Here is a 19,064-nt window from a genome sequence, read left to right as displayed (position 1 = left end):
CACTACCCTCTAGAGATCACCACACCACACTACCCTCTAGATATCACCACACCACACTACCCTCTAGATATCACCACACCACACTACCCTCTAGATATCACCACACCACCCTCTAGAGATCACCACACCACACTACCCTCTAGATATCACCACACCACCCTCTAGAGATCACCACACTACCCTCTAGAGATCAGCACACTACCCTCTAGATATCACCACACAACACTACCCTCTAGAGATCACCACACCACACTACCCTCTAGAGATCACCACACCACACTACCCTCTAGATATCACCACACCACACTACCCTCTAGATATCACCACACCACCCTCTAGAGATCACCACACTACCCTCTAGAGATCACCACACCACACTACCCTCTAGAGATCACCACACCACCCTCTATAGATCACCACACCACACTACCCCATAGAGATCACCACACCACCCTCTAGAGATCACCACACCACACTACCCTCTAGAGATCACCACACCACACTCTAGAGATCACCCTACTACCCTCTAGAGATCACTACACTACCCTCTAGATATCACCACACTACCCCCTAGAGATCACCACACTACCCACTAGAGATCACCACAGAACAGAATAGAACAGAGCAGAACAGAATCGAGCAGAACAGAACAGAGCAGAACAGAGCAGAATGGAGCAGAACAGAGCAGAATAGAACAGAACAGAAAGTAGCAGAACAGAGCAGAACATAATTGAACAGAGCAGAATAGAACAGAACAGAATGGAGCAGAACAGAGCAGAATATAACAGAACTGAGCAGAACAGAGCAGAATAGAAAATAGCAGAACAGAGCAGAATAGAAAATAGCAGAACAGAGCAGAATAGATCATAATAGAGCAGAACAGAGCAGAATAGAAAAGTATAGAGCAGAGCGGAATAGAACAGAATAGAGTAGAACAGAGTAGAGCAGAGCAGAATAGAACAGAATAGAATAGAACATAACAGAAAATAGCAGAATAGAACAGAGCAGAACATAATAGAGCAGAACAGAACAGAGCAGAACAGAAGAGCAGAATAGAACAGAGCAGAATAGAACAGAGCAGAATAGAGCAGAGCAGAACATAATAGAGCAGAATAGAATAGAACAGAATAGAGCAGAACAGAGCAGAATAGAACAGAGCAGAACAGAAGAGCAGAATAGAGCAGAACAGAGCAGAATAAAACAGTACAGAGCAGAACAGAGCAGAACAGAACAGAATAGAAGAACAGAATAGCACAGAACAGAATAGAGCAGAACATAATAGAACAGAGCAGAATAGAACAGAGCAGAGTAGAATAGATCAGAACAGAGCAGAATAGAACAGAACAGAAGAATAGAACAAAATAGAACAGAAAAGAATAGAACAGAATAGAAGAATAGAACAGAATAGAACAGAATAGAAGAATAGAACAGAAGAGAACAGAAGAATAGAACAGAATAGAGGAGAACAGAAGAGAGAAGAACAGAGCAGAATAGAATAGAATAGAACAGAATAGAGGAGAACAGAATAGAGCAGAACAGAACAGAACAGAAGAATAGAACAGAATAGAGGAGAACAGAATATAGAACATAATAGAGCAGAAGAGAACATAGCAGAAGAGAACTGAGCAGAACAGAGCAGAATATAAAATAGCAGAACAGAGCAGAATAGATCATAATAGAGCAGAACAGAACAGAATAGAAAAGTATAGAGCAGAGCGGAATAGAACAGAATAGAGTAGAACAGAGTAGAGCAGAACAGAGCAGAATATAATTGAACAGAGCAGAATAGAAAAGAACACAATGGAGCAGAACAGAGCAGAATAGAACAGAACTGAGCAGAACAGAGTAGAATAGAAAATAGCAGAACAGAGCAGAATAGATCATAATAGAGCAGAACAGAACAGAGCAGAATAGAAAAGTATAGAGCAGAGCGGAATAGAACAGAATAGAGTAGAACAGAGTAGAGCAGAGCAGAATAGAACAGAACAGAATAGAACATAACAGAAAAGAGCAGAATAGAACAGAGCAGAACATAATAGAGCAGAATAGAGCAGAACAGAATAGAGCAGAACAGAGCAGAATAGAACAGAGCAGAACAGAAGAGCAGAATAGAACAGAGCAGAATAGAGCAGAGCAGAACATAATAGAGCAGAATAGAACAGAACAGAGCAGAGCAGAATAGAACAGAGCAGAACAGAAGAGCAGAATAGAGCAGAACAGAGCAGAATAAAACAATACAGAGCAGAACAGAATAGAGCAGATCAGAACCGAATAGAAGAGCAGAATAGCACAGAACAGAATAGAGCAGAACAGAATAGAACAGAGCAGAGCAGAATAGAGCAGAGCAGAACAGAGGAGCAGAATAGAACAGAGCAGAATAGTGCAGAACAGAGCAAAATAGAACAGAGCAGAACAGAAGAGCAGAATAGAGCAGAACAGAGCAGAATAAAACAGTACAGAGCAGAATAGAATAGAGCAGAACAGAACCGAATAGAAGAGCAGAATAGCACAGAACAGAATAGAGCAGAACAGAATAGAACAGAGCAGAATAGAGCAGAGCAGAACAGAAGAGCAGAATAGAACAGAGCAGAATAGTGCAGAACAGAGCAGAATAAAACAGTACAGAGCAGAACAGAATAGAGCAGAACAGAGCAGAATAGAGCAGAACAGAGCAGAATAAAACAGTACAGAGCAGAACAGAATAGAGCAGAACATAACCGAATAGAAGAGCAGAATAGCACAGAACAAAATAGAGCAGAACAGAATAGAACAGAGCAGAATAAAGCAGAGTAGAATAGATCAGAATAGAGCAGAACAGAGCAGAAAAGAACAGAGCAGAACAGAAGAGCAGAAAAGAACAAAACAGAGCAGAATAGACCAGAATAATACAGAGCTGAACATAGCAGAATAGAACAGAATGGAGCAGAACAGAACAGAGCAGGACATAACAGAATGGAGCAGAACAGAGCAGAATAGAACAGAACAGAAAGGAGCAGAACATAGCAGAATAGAACAGAATGGAGCAGAACATAACGGAGCAGGACATAACAGAATGGAGCAGAACAGAGCAGAATAGAACATAACAGAGCAGAGCAGAACAGAGCAGAGCAGAACAGAAGAGCAGAATAGAACAGAACAGAAGAGCAGAATAGAACAGAACAGAAGAGCAGAACAGAACAGAAGAGCAGAACAGAGCAGAACAGAAGAGCAGAATAGAACAGAACAGAATAATACAACAAAATAGAGCAGAACAGAATAGAACAGAATAGAAGAATATAACAGAATATAACAGAATAGAAGAATAGAACAGAAGAGAACAGAACAGAGCAGAATAGAACAGAATAGAGCAGAACAGAACAGAATAGAACAGAACAGAAGAATAGAACAGAACAGAATAGAGGAGAACAGAATAGAGCAGAACAGAGCAGAACAGAATAGAACAGAATAGAACAGAGCAGAACAGAATAGAGCAGAACAGAACAGAACATAGCAGAATAGAACATAGCAGAATAGAACATGGCAGAACAGAGCAGAATGGAGCAGAACAGAGCAGAACTGAGCAGAACAGAGCAGACTAGATCATAATAGAGCAGAACAGAACAGAGCAGAATAGAAAAGTATAGAGCAGAGCGGAATAGAACAGAATAGAGTAGAACAGAGTAGAGCAGAGCAGAATAGAGAAGAACAGAACAGATGGAGCAGAACAGAGCAGAATAGAACAGAACTGAGCAGAACAGAATAGAAAATTGCAGAACAGAGCAGAATAGAAAATAGCAGAACAGAGCAGAATAGATCATAATAGAGCAGAACAGAGCAGAATAGAAAAGTATAGAGCAGTGCGGAATAGAACAGAATAGAAGAGAGTAGAGCAGAGCAGAATAGAACATAAAAGAAAAGTATAGAGCAGTGCGGAATAGAACAGAATAGAGTAGAACAGAGTAGAGCAGAGCAGAATAGAACATAACAGAAAAGAGCAGAATAGAACAGAGCAGAACATAATAGAGCAGAATAGAACAGAACAGAATAGAGCAGAACAGAGCAGAATAGAACAGAGCAGAACAGAAGAGCAGAATAGAACAGAGCAGAATAGAGCAGAGCAGAACATAATAGAGCAGAATAGAACAGAACAGAATAGAGCAGAACAGAGCAGAGCAGAACAGAAGAGCAGAATAGAGCAGAACAGAGCAGAATAAAACAGTACAGAGCAGAACAGAACAGAATAGAAGAGCAGAATAGCACAGAACAGAATAGAGCAGAACAGAATAGAGCAGAGCAGAATAGAACAGAGCAGAATAGAGCAGAGTAGAATAGATCAGAACAGAGCAGAAAAGAACAGAACAGAAGAGCAGAATAGAACAGAACAGAGCAGAATAGACCAGAATATAACAGAGCTGAACAGAACATAGCAGAATAGAACAGAATGGAGCAGAACAGAGCAGGACATAACAGAATGGAGCAGAACAGAGCAGAATAGAACAGAACAGAAAAGAGCAGAACATAACAAAACAGAGCAGAGCAGAACAGAAGAGCAGAACAGAGCAGAATAGAACATAACAGAACAGAGCAGAACAGAGCAGAGCAGAACAGAAAATAGCAGAATAGAACAGAATGGAGCAGAACAGAACAGAGCAGGACATAACAGAATGGAGCAGAACAGAGCAGAATAGAACAGAACAGAAAGGAGCAGAACATAGCAGAATAGAACAGAATGGAGCAGAACATAACGGAGCAGGACATAACAGAATGGAGCAGAACAGAGCAGAATAGAACATAACAGAGCAGAGCAGAACAGAGCAGAGCAGAACAGAAGAGCAGAATAGAACAGAACAGAAGAGCAGAATAGAACAGAACAGAAGAGCAGAACAGAACAGAAGAGCAGAACAGAGCAGAACAGAAGAGCAGAATAGAACAGAACAGAATAATACAACAAAATAGAGCAGAACAGAATAGAACAGAATAGAAGAATATAACAGAATATAACAGAATAGAAGAATAGAACAGAAGAGAACAGAACAGAGCAGAATAGAACAGAATAGAGCAGAACAGAACAGAATAGAACAGAACAGAAGAATAGAACAGAACAGAATAGAGGAGAACAGAATAGAGCAGAACAGAGCAGAACAGAATAGAACAGAATAGAACAGAGCAGAACAGAATAGAGCAGAACAGAACAGAACATAGCAGAATAGAACATAGCAGAATAGAACATGGCAGAACAGAGCAGAATGGAGCAGAACAGAGCAGAACTGAGCAGAACAGAGCAGACTAGATCATAATAGAGCAGAACAGAACAGAGCAGAATAGAAAAGTATAGAGCAGAGCGGAATAGAACAGAATAGAGTAGAACAGAGTAGAGCAGAGCAGAATAGAGAAGAACAGAACAGATGGAGCAGAACAGAGCAGAATAGAACAGAACTGAGCAGAACAGAATAGAAAATTGCAGAACAGAGCAGAATAGAAAATAGCAGAACAGAGCAGAATAGATCATAATAGAGCAGAACAGAGCAGAATAGAAAAGTATAGAGCAGTGCGGAATAGAACAGAATAGAAGAGAGTAGAGCAGAGCAGAATAGAACATAAAAGAAAAGTATAGAGCAGTGCGGAATAGAACAGAATAGAGTAGAACAGAGTAGAGCAGAGCAGAATAGAACATAACAGAAAAGAGCAGAATAGAACAGAGCAGAACATAATAGAGCAGAATAGAACAGAACAGAATAGAGCAGAACAGAGCAGAATAGAACAGAGCAGAACAGAAGAGCAGAATAGAACAGAGCAGAATAGAGCAGAGCAGAACATAATAGAGCAGAATAGAACAGAACAGAATAGAGCAGAACAGAGCAGAGCAGAACAGAAGAGCAGAATAGAGCAGAACAGAGCAGAATAAAACAGTACAGAGCAGAACAGAACAGAATAGAAGAGCAGAATAGCACAGAACAGAATAGAGCAGAACAGAATAGAGCAGAGCAGAATAGAACAGAGCAGAATAGAGCAGAGTAGAATAGATCAGAACAGAGCAGAAAAGAACAGAACAGAAGAGCAGAATAGAACAGAACAGAGCAGAATAGACCAGAATATAACAGAGCTGAACAGAACATAGCAGAATAGAACAGAATGGAGCAGAACAGAGCAGGACATAACAGAATGGAGCAGAACAGAGCAGAATAGAACAGAACAGAAAAGAGCAGAACATAACAAAACAGAGCAGAGCAGAACAGAAGAGCAGAACAGAGCAGAATAGAACATAACAGAACAGAGCAGAACAGAGCAGAGCAGAACAGAAAATAGCAGAACAGAGCAGAATAGAACATAACAGAACAGAGCAGAGCAGAACAGAAAATAGCAGAACAGAGCAGAATAGAACATAACAGAACAGAGCAGAACAGAGCAGAACAGAACAGAGCAGAACAGAAGAGCAGAACAGAACAGAAGAGCAGAATAGAACAGAACAGAAGAATAGAACAAAATAGAACAGAACAGAATAGAAGAATAGAACAGAATATAACAGAAGAATAGAACAGAATAGAACAGAATAGAGGAGAACAGAAGAGAGCAGAACAGAGCAGAATAGAATATAACAGAATAGAACAGAATAGAGTAGAACAGAATAGAGCAGAACAGAATAGAGGAGAACAGAATAGAGCAGAACAGAGCAGAACAGAAGAATAGAACAGAATAGAACAGAATAGAACGATGAACAGTTAAAACCAGTGGGTGGCGGTCCTATTGCCTCTGACCTGAATTCCCTGACCAGAATATCTTTATTTTCTGTCCTGATGATTCTACATGTTGAGACACCACAGCTATCATCTGCTTTCAGCCCTACTGCTATATTTCCTCTATAAGACGATATGAATCATGTACTTCCACTCACAGACGATATGAATCATGTAGACTAGCTCTTCCTGCTGTTGATTGAAGCAGATAGACATTGGCTGACCCAGGAAATGACACACTATTCCCTACATAGTGCCCTACATAGAACCTCCCTATAATTTAACTAAAATGATTTTGACAACAAAGCCATAGGCTCTGACATAGTGCATTGATCAAAAGTAGTGCAGTACAATAGGGAATAGGGTACCTTTGCAGATGCCCCAGTCAGAGACTCTTCACACTGAGGTTTAAGGTTCTATTTCAGATGCCCCAGTAAGAGACTCTTCACACTGAGGTTTAGGGTTCTATTTCAGATGCCCCAGTAAGAGACTCTACACACTGAGGTTTAGGGTTCTATTTCAGATGCCCCAGTAAGAGACTCTTCACACTGAGGTTTAGGGTTCTATTTCAGATGCCCCAGTAAGAGACTCTTCACACTGAGGTTCAGGGTTCTATTTCAGATGCCCCAGTAAGAGACTCTACACACTGAGGTTTAGGGTTCTATTTCAGATGCCCCAGTAAGAGACTCTTCACACTGAGGTTTAGGGTTCTATTTCAGATGCCCCAGTAAGAGACTCTTCACACTGAGGTTTAGGGTTCTATTTCAGATGCCCCAGTAAGAGACTCTTCACACTGAGGTTTAGGGTTCTATTTCAGATGCCCCAGTAAGAGACTCTTCACACTGAGGTTTAGGGTTCTATTTCAGATGCCCCAATAAGAGACTCTTCACACTGAGGTTCAGGGTTCTATTTCAGATGCCCCAGTAAGAGACTCTACACACTGAGGTTTAGGGTTCTATTTCAGATGCCCCAGTAAGAGACTCTTCACACTGAGGTTTAGGGTTCTATTTCAGATGCCCCAGTAAGAGACTCTTCACACTGAGGTTCAGGGTTCTATTTCAGATGCCCCAGTAAGAGACTCGTGAGCCATCGTGCATACATTTATTTTGTACCCCCACACCAAACGCGATCACGACACACAGGTTAAAATATCAAAACAAACTCTGAACCAATTACATTAATTTGGGGACAGGTCGAAAAGCATTAAACATGTATGGCAATTTAGCTAGCTGGCTTGCACTTGCTAGCTAATTTGTCCTTTTTAGTTAGCTGCTGTTGCTAGATAATTTGTCCTGGGATATAAACCTTGAGTTGTTATTTTACCTGAAATGCACAAGGACCTCTACCCTGCCAATTAATCCACACATAAAACTGTCAACCGAATCGTTTCTAGTCATCTCTCTTCCTTCCAGGCCTTTTCTTCTCTGGACTTTATATTGCGGTTGGCAACTTTCATAAACCTGCTTCTATAAACCAATGAGGAGATGGCACCTGGGTACCTGCTTCTATAAACCAATGAGGAGATGGCACCTGGGTACCTGCTTCTATAAACCAATGAGGAGACGGCACCTGGGTACCTGCATCTATAAACCAATGAGGAGATGGCACCTGGGTACCTGCTTCTATAAACCAATGAGGAGATGGCACCTGGGTACCTGCTTCTATAAACCAATGAGGAGATGGCACCTGGGTACCTGCTTCTATAAACCAATGAGGATATGGCACCTGGGTACCTGCTTCTATAAACCAATGAGGAGATGGCACCTGGGTACCTGCTTCTATAAACCAATGAGGAGATGGCACCTGGGTACCTGCTTCTATAAACCAATGAGGAGACGGCACCTGGGTACCTGCTTCTATAAACCAATGAGGAGATGGCACCTGGGTACCTGCTTCTATAAACCAATGAGGAGATGGCACCTGGGTACCTGCTTCTATAAACCAATGAGGAGATGGCATGGGGGGTACTTGCTTCTATAAACCAATGAGGAGATGGCACCTGGATACCTGCTTCTATAAACCAATGAGGAGACGGCACCTGGGTACCTGCATCTATAAACCAATGAGGAGATGGCACCTGGGTACCTGCTTCTATAAACCAATGAGGAGATGGCACCTGGGTACCTGCTTCTATAAACCAATGAGGAGATGGCACCTGGGTACCTGCTTCTATAAACCAATGAGGAGATGGCACCTGGGTACCTGCTTCTATAAACCAATGAGGAGATGGCACCTGGGTACCTGCTTCTATAAACCAATGAGGAGATGGCACCTGGGTACCTGCTTCTATAAACCAATGAGGAGATGGGAGAGGCAGGACTTGCAGCGTGATCTGCGTCACAAATGGAACTGACGCGACGTGAGCGGTTTAGTCAGCCTGTTAGGTTAAATACATGTTTAAATAAAGGTTATGTGCTTTGTTTTGTGACTAGTGTGTTTTGCATGATATAGTGTATTTATCATGTAAATCCTGCCCAGAAACCACATTTCCCTTTGGGGAAATTTGATTGATTGGTTGATTGATTGACATGAAAATAACTGCGATAACTCACATTGCACGTTGAGCACGACACTGTCTGTAATCCTCTCGTTGTTGTAGGTTACGATGCAGGTGAGTTTCTGTTTGTGTGTCTCTCTGCTCGGCACGACCACATAGTTGCTCCTAACGGTCACCGTGCCGTTGGCATTCTGCGTCTCTTGGAACGTGGCTTCGCCCTTCAGCCTCGTGTCCCACTTGATCACACTCTGAGGCTTTCCATTAGCCGAGAGGCAGGTCGCCACGGTCATCTTCCGCTTCTGGGGGCGGGCCACGATGGTGGGCGTGGTCAAGGTCATTCGGGTCTGAGGTCGAGCTGGAAGGAAAGAGGGATAATAAACGTGAACAAAACAAACAAAGTGATTAACGCTCATGCCACTAACTTGGATTACCAATGGGGGTCATTTTGACACCAAGAAGAAACTATTGAAAAGCAACAATCATAGCAAAATACAAACGCATTTCCTATCAAAACATCATAAAGGGACTAGTCTTAAAACAAGGCTGGAAACAAGGCTCTTTCTTGATTTAAATCAAATAAGCAAAGTGATTAAAGGGTGGCAAGGGTTTTTATTAAACGTGAAGGAAAAATACAATGAAAAAGTTCTACTGGTCTAATTAGTTTGTTTTGAATGCACCACGTCTCAATGCCGATGCCCTTCATTTAAAAAATATATAGCTTTCTGTGAAGTAAATTACTTTTTGGATTGTGTGGATTTTTCTTTCTAGGTTTATAATTATTTCAACGTTAAGCCTCAGATTAACTGATAACTATTTGAAACGTATGAATCTAGGGTGGGAGAAAGATGAAAAAAGGTTTTGTGATGATTTAAATCAACGAAGGAACGTCCCTCCCTGACGTGCTCAAAGCCAAACCCAGTTGTCAGAAAGCCTCAACAGATGGAGAAGCTTTCCAAATGAACAACATCTTCCAAATGAAATCCTTTGAGGGCTGGCAATTAGCAATTTACTACAGTGGCGTCAAAAGGCTCAGGTAAGCACGAGAGAACGCTCACATGGGAAACTGTAGCTGTGGAGCAGATAAAGAGCAGCAGATAGCTATGATATGAAGAGCTGCAGATAGATATGATATGAAGAGCTGCAGATAGATATGATATGAAGAGCTGCTGATAGCTATGATATGAAGAGCTGCAGATAGCTATGATATGAATAGCTGCTGATAGCTATGATATGAAGAGCTGCAGATAGATATGATATGAAGAGCTGCAGATAGCTATGATATGAATAGCTGCAGATAGATATGATATGAAGAGCTGCTGATAGCTATGATATGAAGAGCTGCAGATAGATATGATATGAAGAGCTGCTGATAGCTATGATATGAATAGCTGCTGATAGCTATGATATGAAGAGCTGCAGATAGCTATGATATGAAGAGCTGCAGATAGCTATGATATGAAGAGCTGCAGATAGATATGATATGAAGAGCTGCTGATAGCTATGATATGAATAGCTGCTGATAGCTATGATATGAAGAGCTGCAGATAGATATGATATGAAGAGCTGCAGATAGCTATGATATGAATAGCTGCAGATAGATATGATATGAAGAGCTGCAGATAGCTATGATATGAAGAGCTGCAGATAGCTATGATATGAAGAGCTGCAGATAGCTATGATATGAATAGCTGCAGATAGCATTGATATGAAGAGCTGCAGATAGCTATGATATGAATAGCTGCAGATAGCTATGATATGAATAGCTGCAGATAGCTATGATATGAATAGCTGCAGATAGATATGATATGAAGAACCGCAGATAGACAAGATATGAAGCGCTGCAGATGGCTTTCATATGCTTTGCGAGGCATTGGAAAACCTCCCTGGTCTTTGTGGTTGAATCTATGTTTGAAATTCACTGCTCAACTGAGGGACCTTACTTGTATGTGTGGGATACAGAGATGAGGTAGTCATAAAAAATTATGTTAAACACAAGTATGGCACACAAAGTGAGTCCATGCAACTTATTATGTGACTTGTTAAGCACATTTTTACTCCTGAACTTATGTTGGCTTGCTATAACAAAGGGGTTTAATACTAATTGACATTTCAGATTTCCATTTTGAATACATTTTTGTACAGATTTCTAAAAACATCATTCCAGTTTGACATTATGGGGTTTTATGTGTAGGCCCCTGACAAAAAAATCTACATTTAATCCATGTTAAATTCAGGCTGTAACACATACAAATGTTGAAAAAGTCAAGGGGTGAGAATAGTTTCTGAAGGCACTGTACTTATTTATTTCTCTGTACTCTGCAGCATCTCTGGTTACATGAAGGCAATATGGCTGTGTGCTTTATGGCGGTGTGTTCCTTCTGGGGAAATCTCTATGAATAGAATATATCACATCTCCAACACTTTCACAAAAACACAGCCTGGCTAAGTGGCCTGACAGGTTTTCTAAGGTTAGAATGCTATAGTGTCTGACCTCACAATCAAGTAAGCAAGTTAAGTGCAGGTCTAGGGCAGGTCAAGGGCAGGTATGGGGCAGGTTAAGGGCAGGTCTAGGGCAGGTCAAGGGCAGGTCAATGCAAGGTCTAGGGCATGTCAAGGACAGGTCTAGGGCAGATCAATGGCAGGTGTAGGGCAGGTATAGGGTAGGTCAAGGAAGGTCAAGTGCAGGTGTAGGGCAGGTGTAGGTCAGGTCAAGGGCAGGTGTAGGGCAGGTGTAGGGCAGGTCAATGGCAGGTCAAGGAAGGTCAAGGGCAGGTGTAGGGCAGGTCTAGGGCAGGTCTAGGGCATGTCAGGGGCAGGTGTAGGGCAGGTCAAGTGCAGGTGTAGGGCAGGTCAAGGGCAGGTCAAGGACATGTGTTGGGCAGGTCAAGGGCAGGTCAAGGACATGTGTTGGGCAGGTCAAGGGCAGGTGTAGAACAGGGCACGGGCAGGTCAAGGGCAGGTGTAGAACAGGGCACAGGCAGGTGTAGGGCAGATCAAGTGAAGTTCAAGGACATATAAAGAGTATGTTCATCTTCTCACACAGCTGTAACATTATATTTTATTTTATCAGGTCATTCTAATTGACGGGGGTGACTAGAATGTCTTGGTTATCTGGTCATTCTAATTGGAGGGGGGTGACTAGAATGTCTTGGTTATCAGGTCATTCTAATTAAGGGGGGCTGACTAGAATGTGTTGGTTATCAGGTCATTCTAATTGAGGGGGGTGACTAGAATGTCTTGGTTATCAGGTCATTCTAATTGAGGGGGGCTGACTAGAATGTCTTGGTTATCAGGTAATTCTAATTGAGGGAGGTGACTAGAAAGTATTGGTTATCAGGTAATTCTAATTGATGGGGGGTGACTAGAATGTCTTGGTTATCAGGTCATTCTTATTGAGGGGGGTGACTAGAATGTCTTGGTTATGAGGTCATTCTAATTGAGGGGGGCTGACTAGAATGTCTTGGTTATGAGTTCATTCTAATTGAGGGGGGTCACTAGAATGTCTTGGTTATGAGGTCATTCTAATTGAGGGGGGTGACTAGAATGTCTTGTTATGAGGTAATTCTAATTGAGGGGGGCTGACTAGAATGTCTTGGTTATCAGGTCATTCTAATTGAGGGGGGTGACTAGAATGTATTGGTTATCAGGTAATTCTAATTGAGGGGGGTGACTAGAATGTATTGGTTATCAGGTAATTCTAATTGAGGGTGGTGACTAGAATGTCTTGGTTATGAGGTCATTCTAATTGAGGGGGGGCTCAGTAGAATGTCTTGGTTATCAGGTCATTCTAATTGAGGGGGGCTGACTAGAGTGTCTTGGTTATCAGGTCATTCTAATTGAGGGGGGGCTGAGTAGAATGTCTTGGTTATGAGGTCATTCTAATTGAGGGGGGGTGACTAGAATGTCTTGGTCAGCAGGTCATTCTAATTGAGGGGGGCAGACTAGAATGTCTTGGTTATGAGGTCATTCTAATTGAGGGGGGGGGGGGGGGGTGACTAGAATGTATTGGTTATCAGGTCATCCTAATTGAGGGGGGGTGACTAGAATGTCTTGGTTATGAGGTCATTCTAATTAAGGGGGGCTGACTAGAATGTCTTGGATATGAGGTCATTCTAATTGAGGGGGGCTGACTAGAATGTCTTGGTTATCAGGTCATTCTAATTGAGGGGGGGGGGGGGGTGACTAGAATGTATTGGTTATCAGGTCATCCTAATTGAGGGGGGGTGACTAGAATGTCTTGGTTATGAGGTCATTCTAATTAAGGGGGGCTGACTAGAATGTCTTGGATATGAGGTCATTATATTTAAGGGGGGCTGACTAGAATGTCTTGGTTATCAGGTCATTCTAATTGATGGCAGCGGACTAGAATGTCTTGGTTATCAGGTCATTCTAATTGAGGGGGGGGGGGGGGGGTGACTAGAATGTCTTGGTTATCAGGCCATTCTAATTGAGGGGGGGTGACTAGAATGTCTTGGTTATCAGGTCATTCTAATTGAGGGGGGGTGACTAGAATGTCTTGGTCAGCAGGTCATTCTAATTGAGGGGGGCAGACTAGAATGTCTTGGCTATGAGGTCATTCTAATTGAGGGGGGTGACTAGAATGTCTTGGTTATCAGGTCATTCTAATTGAGGGGGGTGACTAGAATGTCTTGGTTATCAGGTCATTCTAATTGAGGGGGGTGACTAGAATGTCTTGGTTATCAGGTCATTCTAATTGAGGGGGGGCAGACTAGAATGTCTTGGTTATGAGGTCATTCTAATTGAGGGGGGCAGACTAGAATGTCTTGGTTATCAGGTCATTCTAATTGAGGGGGGCTGACTAGAATGTCTTGGTTATGAGGTCATTCTAATTAAGGGGGGTGACTAGAATGTCTTGGTTATGAGGTCATTCTAATTGATGGCGGCTGACTAGAATGTCTTGGTTATGAGGTCATCCTAATTGAGGGGGGCTGACTAGAATGTCTTGCAGTGTCATATTGGGTTGTTACCAAACACGGTGAGGTTGACCATGTTCTCTCGGTTCCCAGCAGGGAAGGTGGTGTACTCGCAGATGTATGCGGCCTCATCAGACAGCCTCAGGTTGGAGAACATGATGGTGGTATCCTCCAGAGACGGGGTGCGGTGGCGGACCGCAGCCTGCTTGAACGTCACCCTCTCCTTGAAGGGCGGGAGCACGGACACCCCCAGCGACGGGTTGGCGATGGCCACGTTCTGTTTGGTGCCGTTCAGGAACTTCTGCCACGTCACCTGAGAGATCTTGACTGGAGGGTTGGAATTAACGAAGATACAACGCAGCTCCACCTGGGAGCCCACGAAGCCTGACTTAATGGAGTCCATCTGGACACTCTGTCCATCTCCAGCTGAGAGAAGGACAGAGGGGAGGAGAGGAGAGGAGGAGGGGACGAGAGGGGAGGAGGAGGAGGATGGGAGGAGAGGAGGAGGGGGGGAGGGGAGGGGAGGATGGGAGGAGAGGAGGAGGGGGAGGAGAGAGTGGGGAGGGGAGGAGAGGAGGAGGGGGAGGAGAGAGTGGGGAGGGGAGGAGAGGAGGAGGGAAGAAGAGGAGGGGGGGGGGTAGGACAGAGGGGAGGGGAGGGGAGGGGAGGGAGAGGAAGAGGGGAGGGGGAGGGGAGGGGGAGGAGAGGAGGGGGGCGGGGAGGGGAGGAGGAGGAGAGAGGGGAGGGGAAAGGGGGAGACAGAGAGAGAGGGAAGGAGAGGGAAAGAGAACAAAACAACATTTCATTATGATCTGCAGGCCCACAAGTCCATTCCAGCCTGCTTGGCAGAGTGTAGACGCACCATCCATCCACACACACTGCAAGCTCCACATATTTAATCCCAGAGAAACACCCACCACCCACCCCGAGTTCCACAAAAACAACCCGATCCCTAAACCTCGACGTCCTCCAGTGCTTGTTGAACGGTTCCTGTTGAAAAGCGATAGCCCAGTATGAAAACAGTAAAGAACACTAAAAGGTCAAAAATTTGTTTTGAGCAAAATAGTGTTTTAAGACAACTGTAAACTTCAAGTTTACAATTGGTCAGATGGGAATCTGTGATGTCATTGGCCTCCCCCCTTGCTTGAGGAACAATCGAGGAGACAAAGTACAGGTTTTCACGGGTCTACCTGACTGAGTCTGAAGTTCTGTAGTAGACCCTCAGTTCAGGATGGTTTACTGAGAGTTGCTGGCACCACAGTTCTAACCTGGCAGGATGGTTTAATTGAGAGTTGCTGGCACCACAGTTCTAACCTGGCAGGATGGTTTACTGAGACTAGCTGGCACCACAGTTCTAACCTGGCAGGATGGTTTACTGAGACTAGCTGGCATAGCAGTTCTAACCTGGCAGGATGGTTTACTGAGACTAGCTGGCATAGCAGTTCTAACCTGGCAGGATGGTTTACTGAGACTAGCTGGCACAGCAGTTCTAACCGGGGCAGGATGGTTTACTGAGACTAGCTGGCACCACAGTTCTAACCTGGCAGGATGGTTTACTGAGACTAGCTGGCACAGCAGTTCTAACCTAGCAGGATGGTTTACTGAGACTAGCTGGCACCACAGTTCTAACCTGGCAGGATGGTTTACTGAGACTAGCTGGCACAGCAGTTCTAACCTGGCAGGATGGTTTACTGAGACTAGCTGGCACAGCAGTTCTAACCTGGCAGGATGGTTTACTGAGACTAGCTGGCACAGCAGTTCTAACCTGGCAGGATGGTTTACTGAGACTAGCTGGCACAGCAGTTCTAACCTGGCAGGATGGTTTCCTGAGACTAGCTGGCACAGCAGTTCTAACCTGGCAGGATGGTTTACTGAGACTAGCTGGCACAGCAGTTCTAACCTGGCAGGATGGTTTCCTGAGACTAGCTGGCACCACAGTTCTAACCTGGCAGGATGGTTTACTGAGACTAGCTGGCACAGCAGTTCTAACCTGGCAGGATGGTTTACTGAGACTAGCTGGCACAGCAGTTCTAACCTGGCAGGATGGTTTACTGAGACTAGCTGGCACCACAGTTCTAACCTGGCAGGATGGTTTACTGAGACTAGCTGGCACAGCAGTTCTAACCTGGCAGGATGGTTTACTGAGACTAGCTGGCACAGCAGTTCTAACCTGGCAGGATGGTTTACTGAGACTAGCTGGCACCACAGTTCTAACCTGGCAGGATGGTTTACTGAGACTAGCTGGCACCACAGTTCTAACCTGGCAGGATGGTTTACTGAGACTAGCTGGCACAGCAGTTCTAACCTGGCAGGATGGTTTACTGAGACTAGCTGGCACAGCAGTTCTAACCTGGCAGGATGGTTTACTGAGACTAGCTGGCACCACAGTTCTAACCTGGCAGGATGGTTTACTGAGACTAGCTGGCACAGCAGTTCTAACCTGGCAGGATGGTTTACTGAGACTAGCTGGCACAGCAGTTCTAACCTGGCAGGATGGTTTACTGAGACTAGCTGGCACAGCAGTTCTAACCTGGCAGGATGGTTTACTGAGACTAGCTGGCACCACAGTTCTAAAGCCCTAACGTCAGCTCAGCTGTCCCTCAACACATAACTCCTTTCTCCATCCTTCTCTCTCTATCTCCATCATTCTCTCTCTACCTCCCTCTATATCCATCCTTCTCTCTCTACCTCCCTCTATCTCCATCCCGAGCTGACAAGGTAAAAATCTGTCGTTCTGCCCCTGAACAAGGCAGTTAACCCACTGTTCCCCGGTAGGCTGCCATTGTAAATAAGAATTTGTTCTTAACTGACTTTCCTAGTTAAATAAATACAATTCTAAACTCAATCATCCTCTCTCTCTAGTCCATCCTTCTTTCTCCCTACATACCATCATCTTCTCTTCTCCTCCCCCCCTTCTCCTCTCCTCACCCTCTTCTCACCTTCTCCTCTCCTCCCCCTCTCCTCACCCTCTCACCCCTCTTCCCCTCCTCCTACATACAGACCCTGTGTCCCTGCTCTCAACTCGGGTACTGTATTTCATGGTATTACAGCTGGACCATTGGCTGTGGCGGCACTGAAACAACAATACTGAGAAAGAGAGAGAGAGAGAGATGGTGAGATGAGAGAGAGAATGAGATGGAGAGAGAGAGAGAGAGATGGTGAGAGAGATGGAGAGAGAGATGGAGAGAGAGAGAGAGAGAGATGGAGAGATGAGAGAGAGAATGAGATGGAGAGAGAGAGAGAGAGATGGAGAGAGAGAGACCTCATCCTCCTCATTCTCTTTACCCTCTCAGACTCTCAGCCCACACAGATGCCAACCAGAGGGAATTGTGGGGAATAAAATTGACGTAGTCCCAAGTACAGGACAAAATAAAAACCCTCCAACCCAAAAAGGCCTGTGGTGTTGATGGTATCCTAAATGAAATGATAAAATATACAGACCACAAATTCCATCTGGCTATACTTAAACTCTTCAACATCATCCTCAGCTCTGGCATCTTCCCCAATATTTGGACCCAAGGACTGATCACCCCAATCCACAAAATTGGAGACAGATTTGACCCCAATAACTACCATAGGATATGTGTCAACAGCAACCTTGGCAAAATCCTCAGCATTATCATTAACAATAAACTTGTACATTTCCTCAGTGAAAACAAGCAAGCAAATGTCAAACAGGCTTTTTACCAAATTACCATACGACAGACCACGTATTCACCCCACACACCCCAATTGACAAACAAACAAACCAAAATAAGGCAAAGTCTGTTGATTTCAAAAAAGCTTTTGACTCAATTTGGCATGAGGGTCCGCTATACAAATTTATGGTAAGTGGTGTTTGGTGAAAAACATATGACATTATACTATGTACACAAACAACAAGTGAACAATTAAAATTGGCAAAAAAAACACACATTTCTTTCCACAGGGCCGTGGGGTGAGACAAGGATGAACCCTCTTTCCACAGGGCCGTGGGGTGAGACAAGGATGCAGCTTGAACCCTCTTCAATATATAAATCAACAAATTAGCAGAACAGAATGCCGCACCCAGCCTCTGAAGTCACATGTCTCCTGATGAGCTGGTGCTTCTGTCCCCAACCAAGGAGGGCCTACAGCAGCACCTAGATTCTCTCTCTCTCTCTCTTTCTCTCTCTCGGCATTAACATATGTTTACGTTACCAAAGCCAGTGATATAGATAATAAACAAAAGTGAAGTAAACAATATCAAAATGAGCAGTAAACATTACGCTCACCAAAGACCCAAATTAAAATGACATTTCAAATGTGCTATTTACAGTTTCGTAATGATGTGCAAAAAGTTAAAGTATAAAAGGGAAAATACATAAACATAAATGTGACTCGTTTCAGTAAACTAGGCGCATGTTGCGTGTCACTACTTCACAGGAGGGCCATTTGAACATAAAATGTTTTTTAAATCAAAATGGAACATGTGAACTTTCATGTTCCTGAATAACAAACGTGTATGCCATCTGTAAATACAAAAACAATTCAATTACGAGCCTAGTTGGTTTAGCCACGGAAAAAGTCAGCAACCTCTCCGCTAGCCATGATTGGCTGGACATGCCTAGAGATGAGTTTGGATTGGTCTGCCATGTAGCACACATCTCTCTATAATATGAGCTAGTGAGTATGTGTAGGTAAATATTTCTTACAATATTACAATAGAACTGCATAAGTGTTGCTCTCGACGAGTTCTGGAGGACTGAGTTTTGAAATCAGTGGAATTAGAGTATGATAGCTAAGGAGATGGAAAAAACACCTGTCTCTGGATTACATCTTCAAACTAATGGCAACAATGGCATCCGTGACAGGGAGGGAGAAGAATCCAACCATGTTTACGGGTAAGAGAGTCTAGCTAGCTACATTTTCAGATATTACACGATTCTAATTTCGTCAGAA

At 43.6% G+C, this 19,064-nt stretch overlaps 1 protein-coding gene across 3 annotated transcripts in view; it reads right to left on the bottom strand.

Moving 5' to 3' along the window:
* The window catches only part of LOC110507254 (nectin-1-like), a 453,892-nt gene that overhangs the window by 309,863 nt on the left and 124,965 nt on the right, over positions 1-19,064 (bottom strand). For all 3 annotated transcript variants that reach the window (XM_036964625.2, XM_090224052.1, XM_090224053.1), the window contains exons 2-3: positions 14,199-14,570; positions 9,266-9,565 (exon numbers count right to left, since the gene is read on the bottom strand). In XM_036964625.2, the coding sequence (XP_036820520.2) occupies positions 9,266-9,565; positions 14,199-14,570 (672 nt within the window). The remainder of the gene's footprint in view (positions 1-9,265; positions 9,566-14,198; positions 14,571-19,064) is intronic.

The sequence above is a fragment of the Oncorhynchus mykiss genome, chromosome 27, assembly GCF_057628025.1.
Source record: "Oncorhynchus mykiss isolate SJ-2025 chromosome 27, ASM5762802v1, whole genome shotgun sequence".
Classification (NCBI taxonomy): domain Eukaryota; kingdom Metazoa; phylum Chordata; class Actinopteri; order Salmoniformes; family Salmonidae; genus Oncorhynchus; species Oncorhynchus mykiss.
Note: the sequence above shows the minus strand (reverse complement) of the source record. Positions and strands in the feature narration are given on the sequence as shown.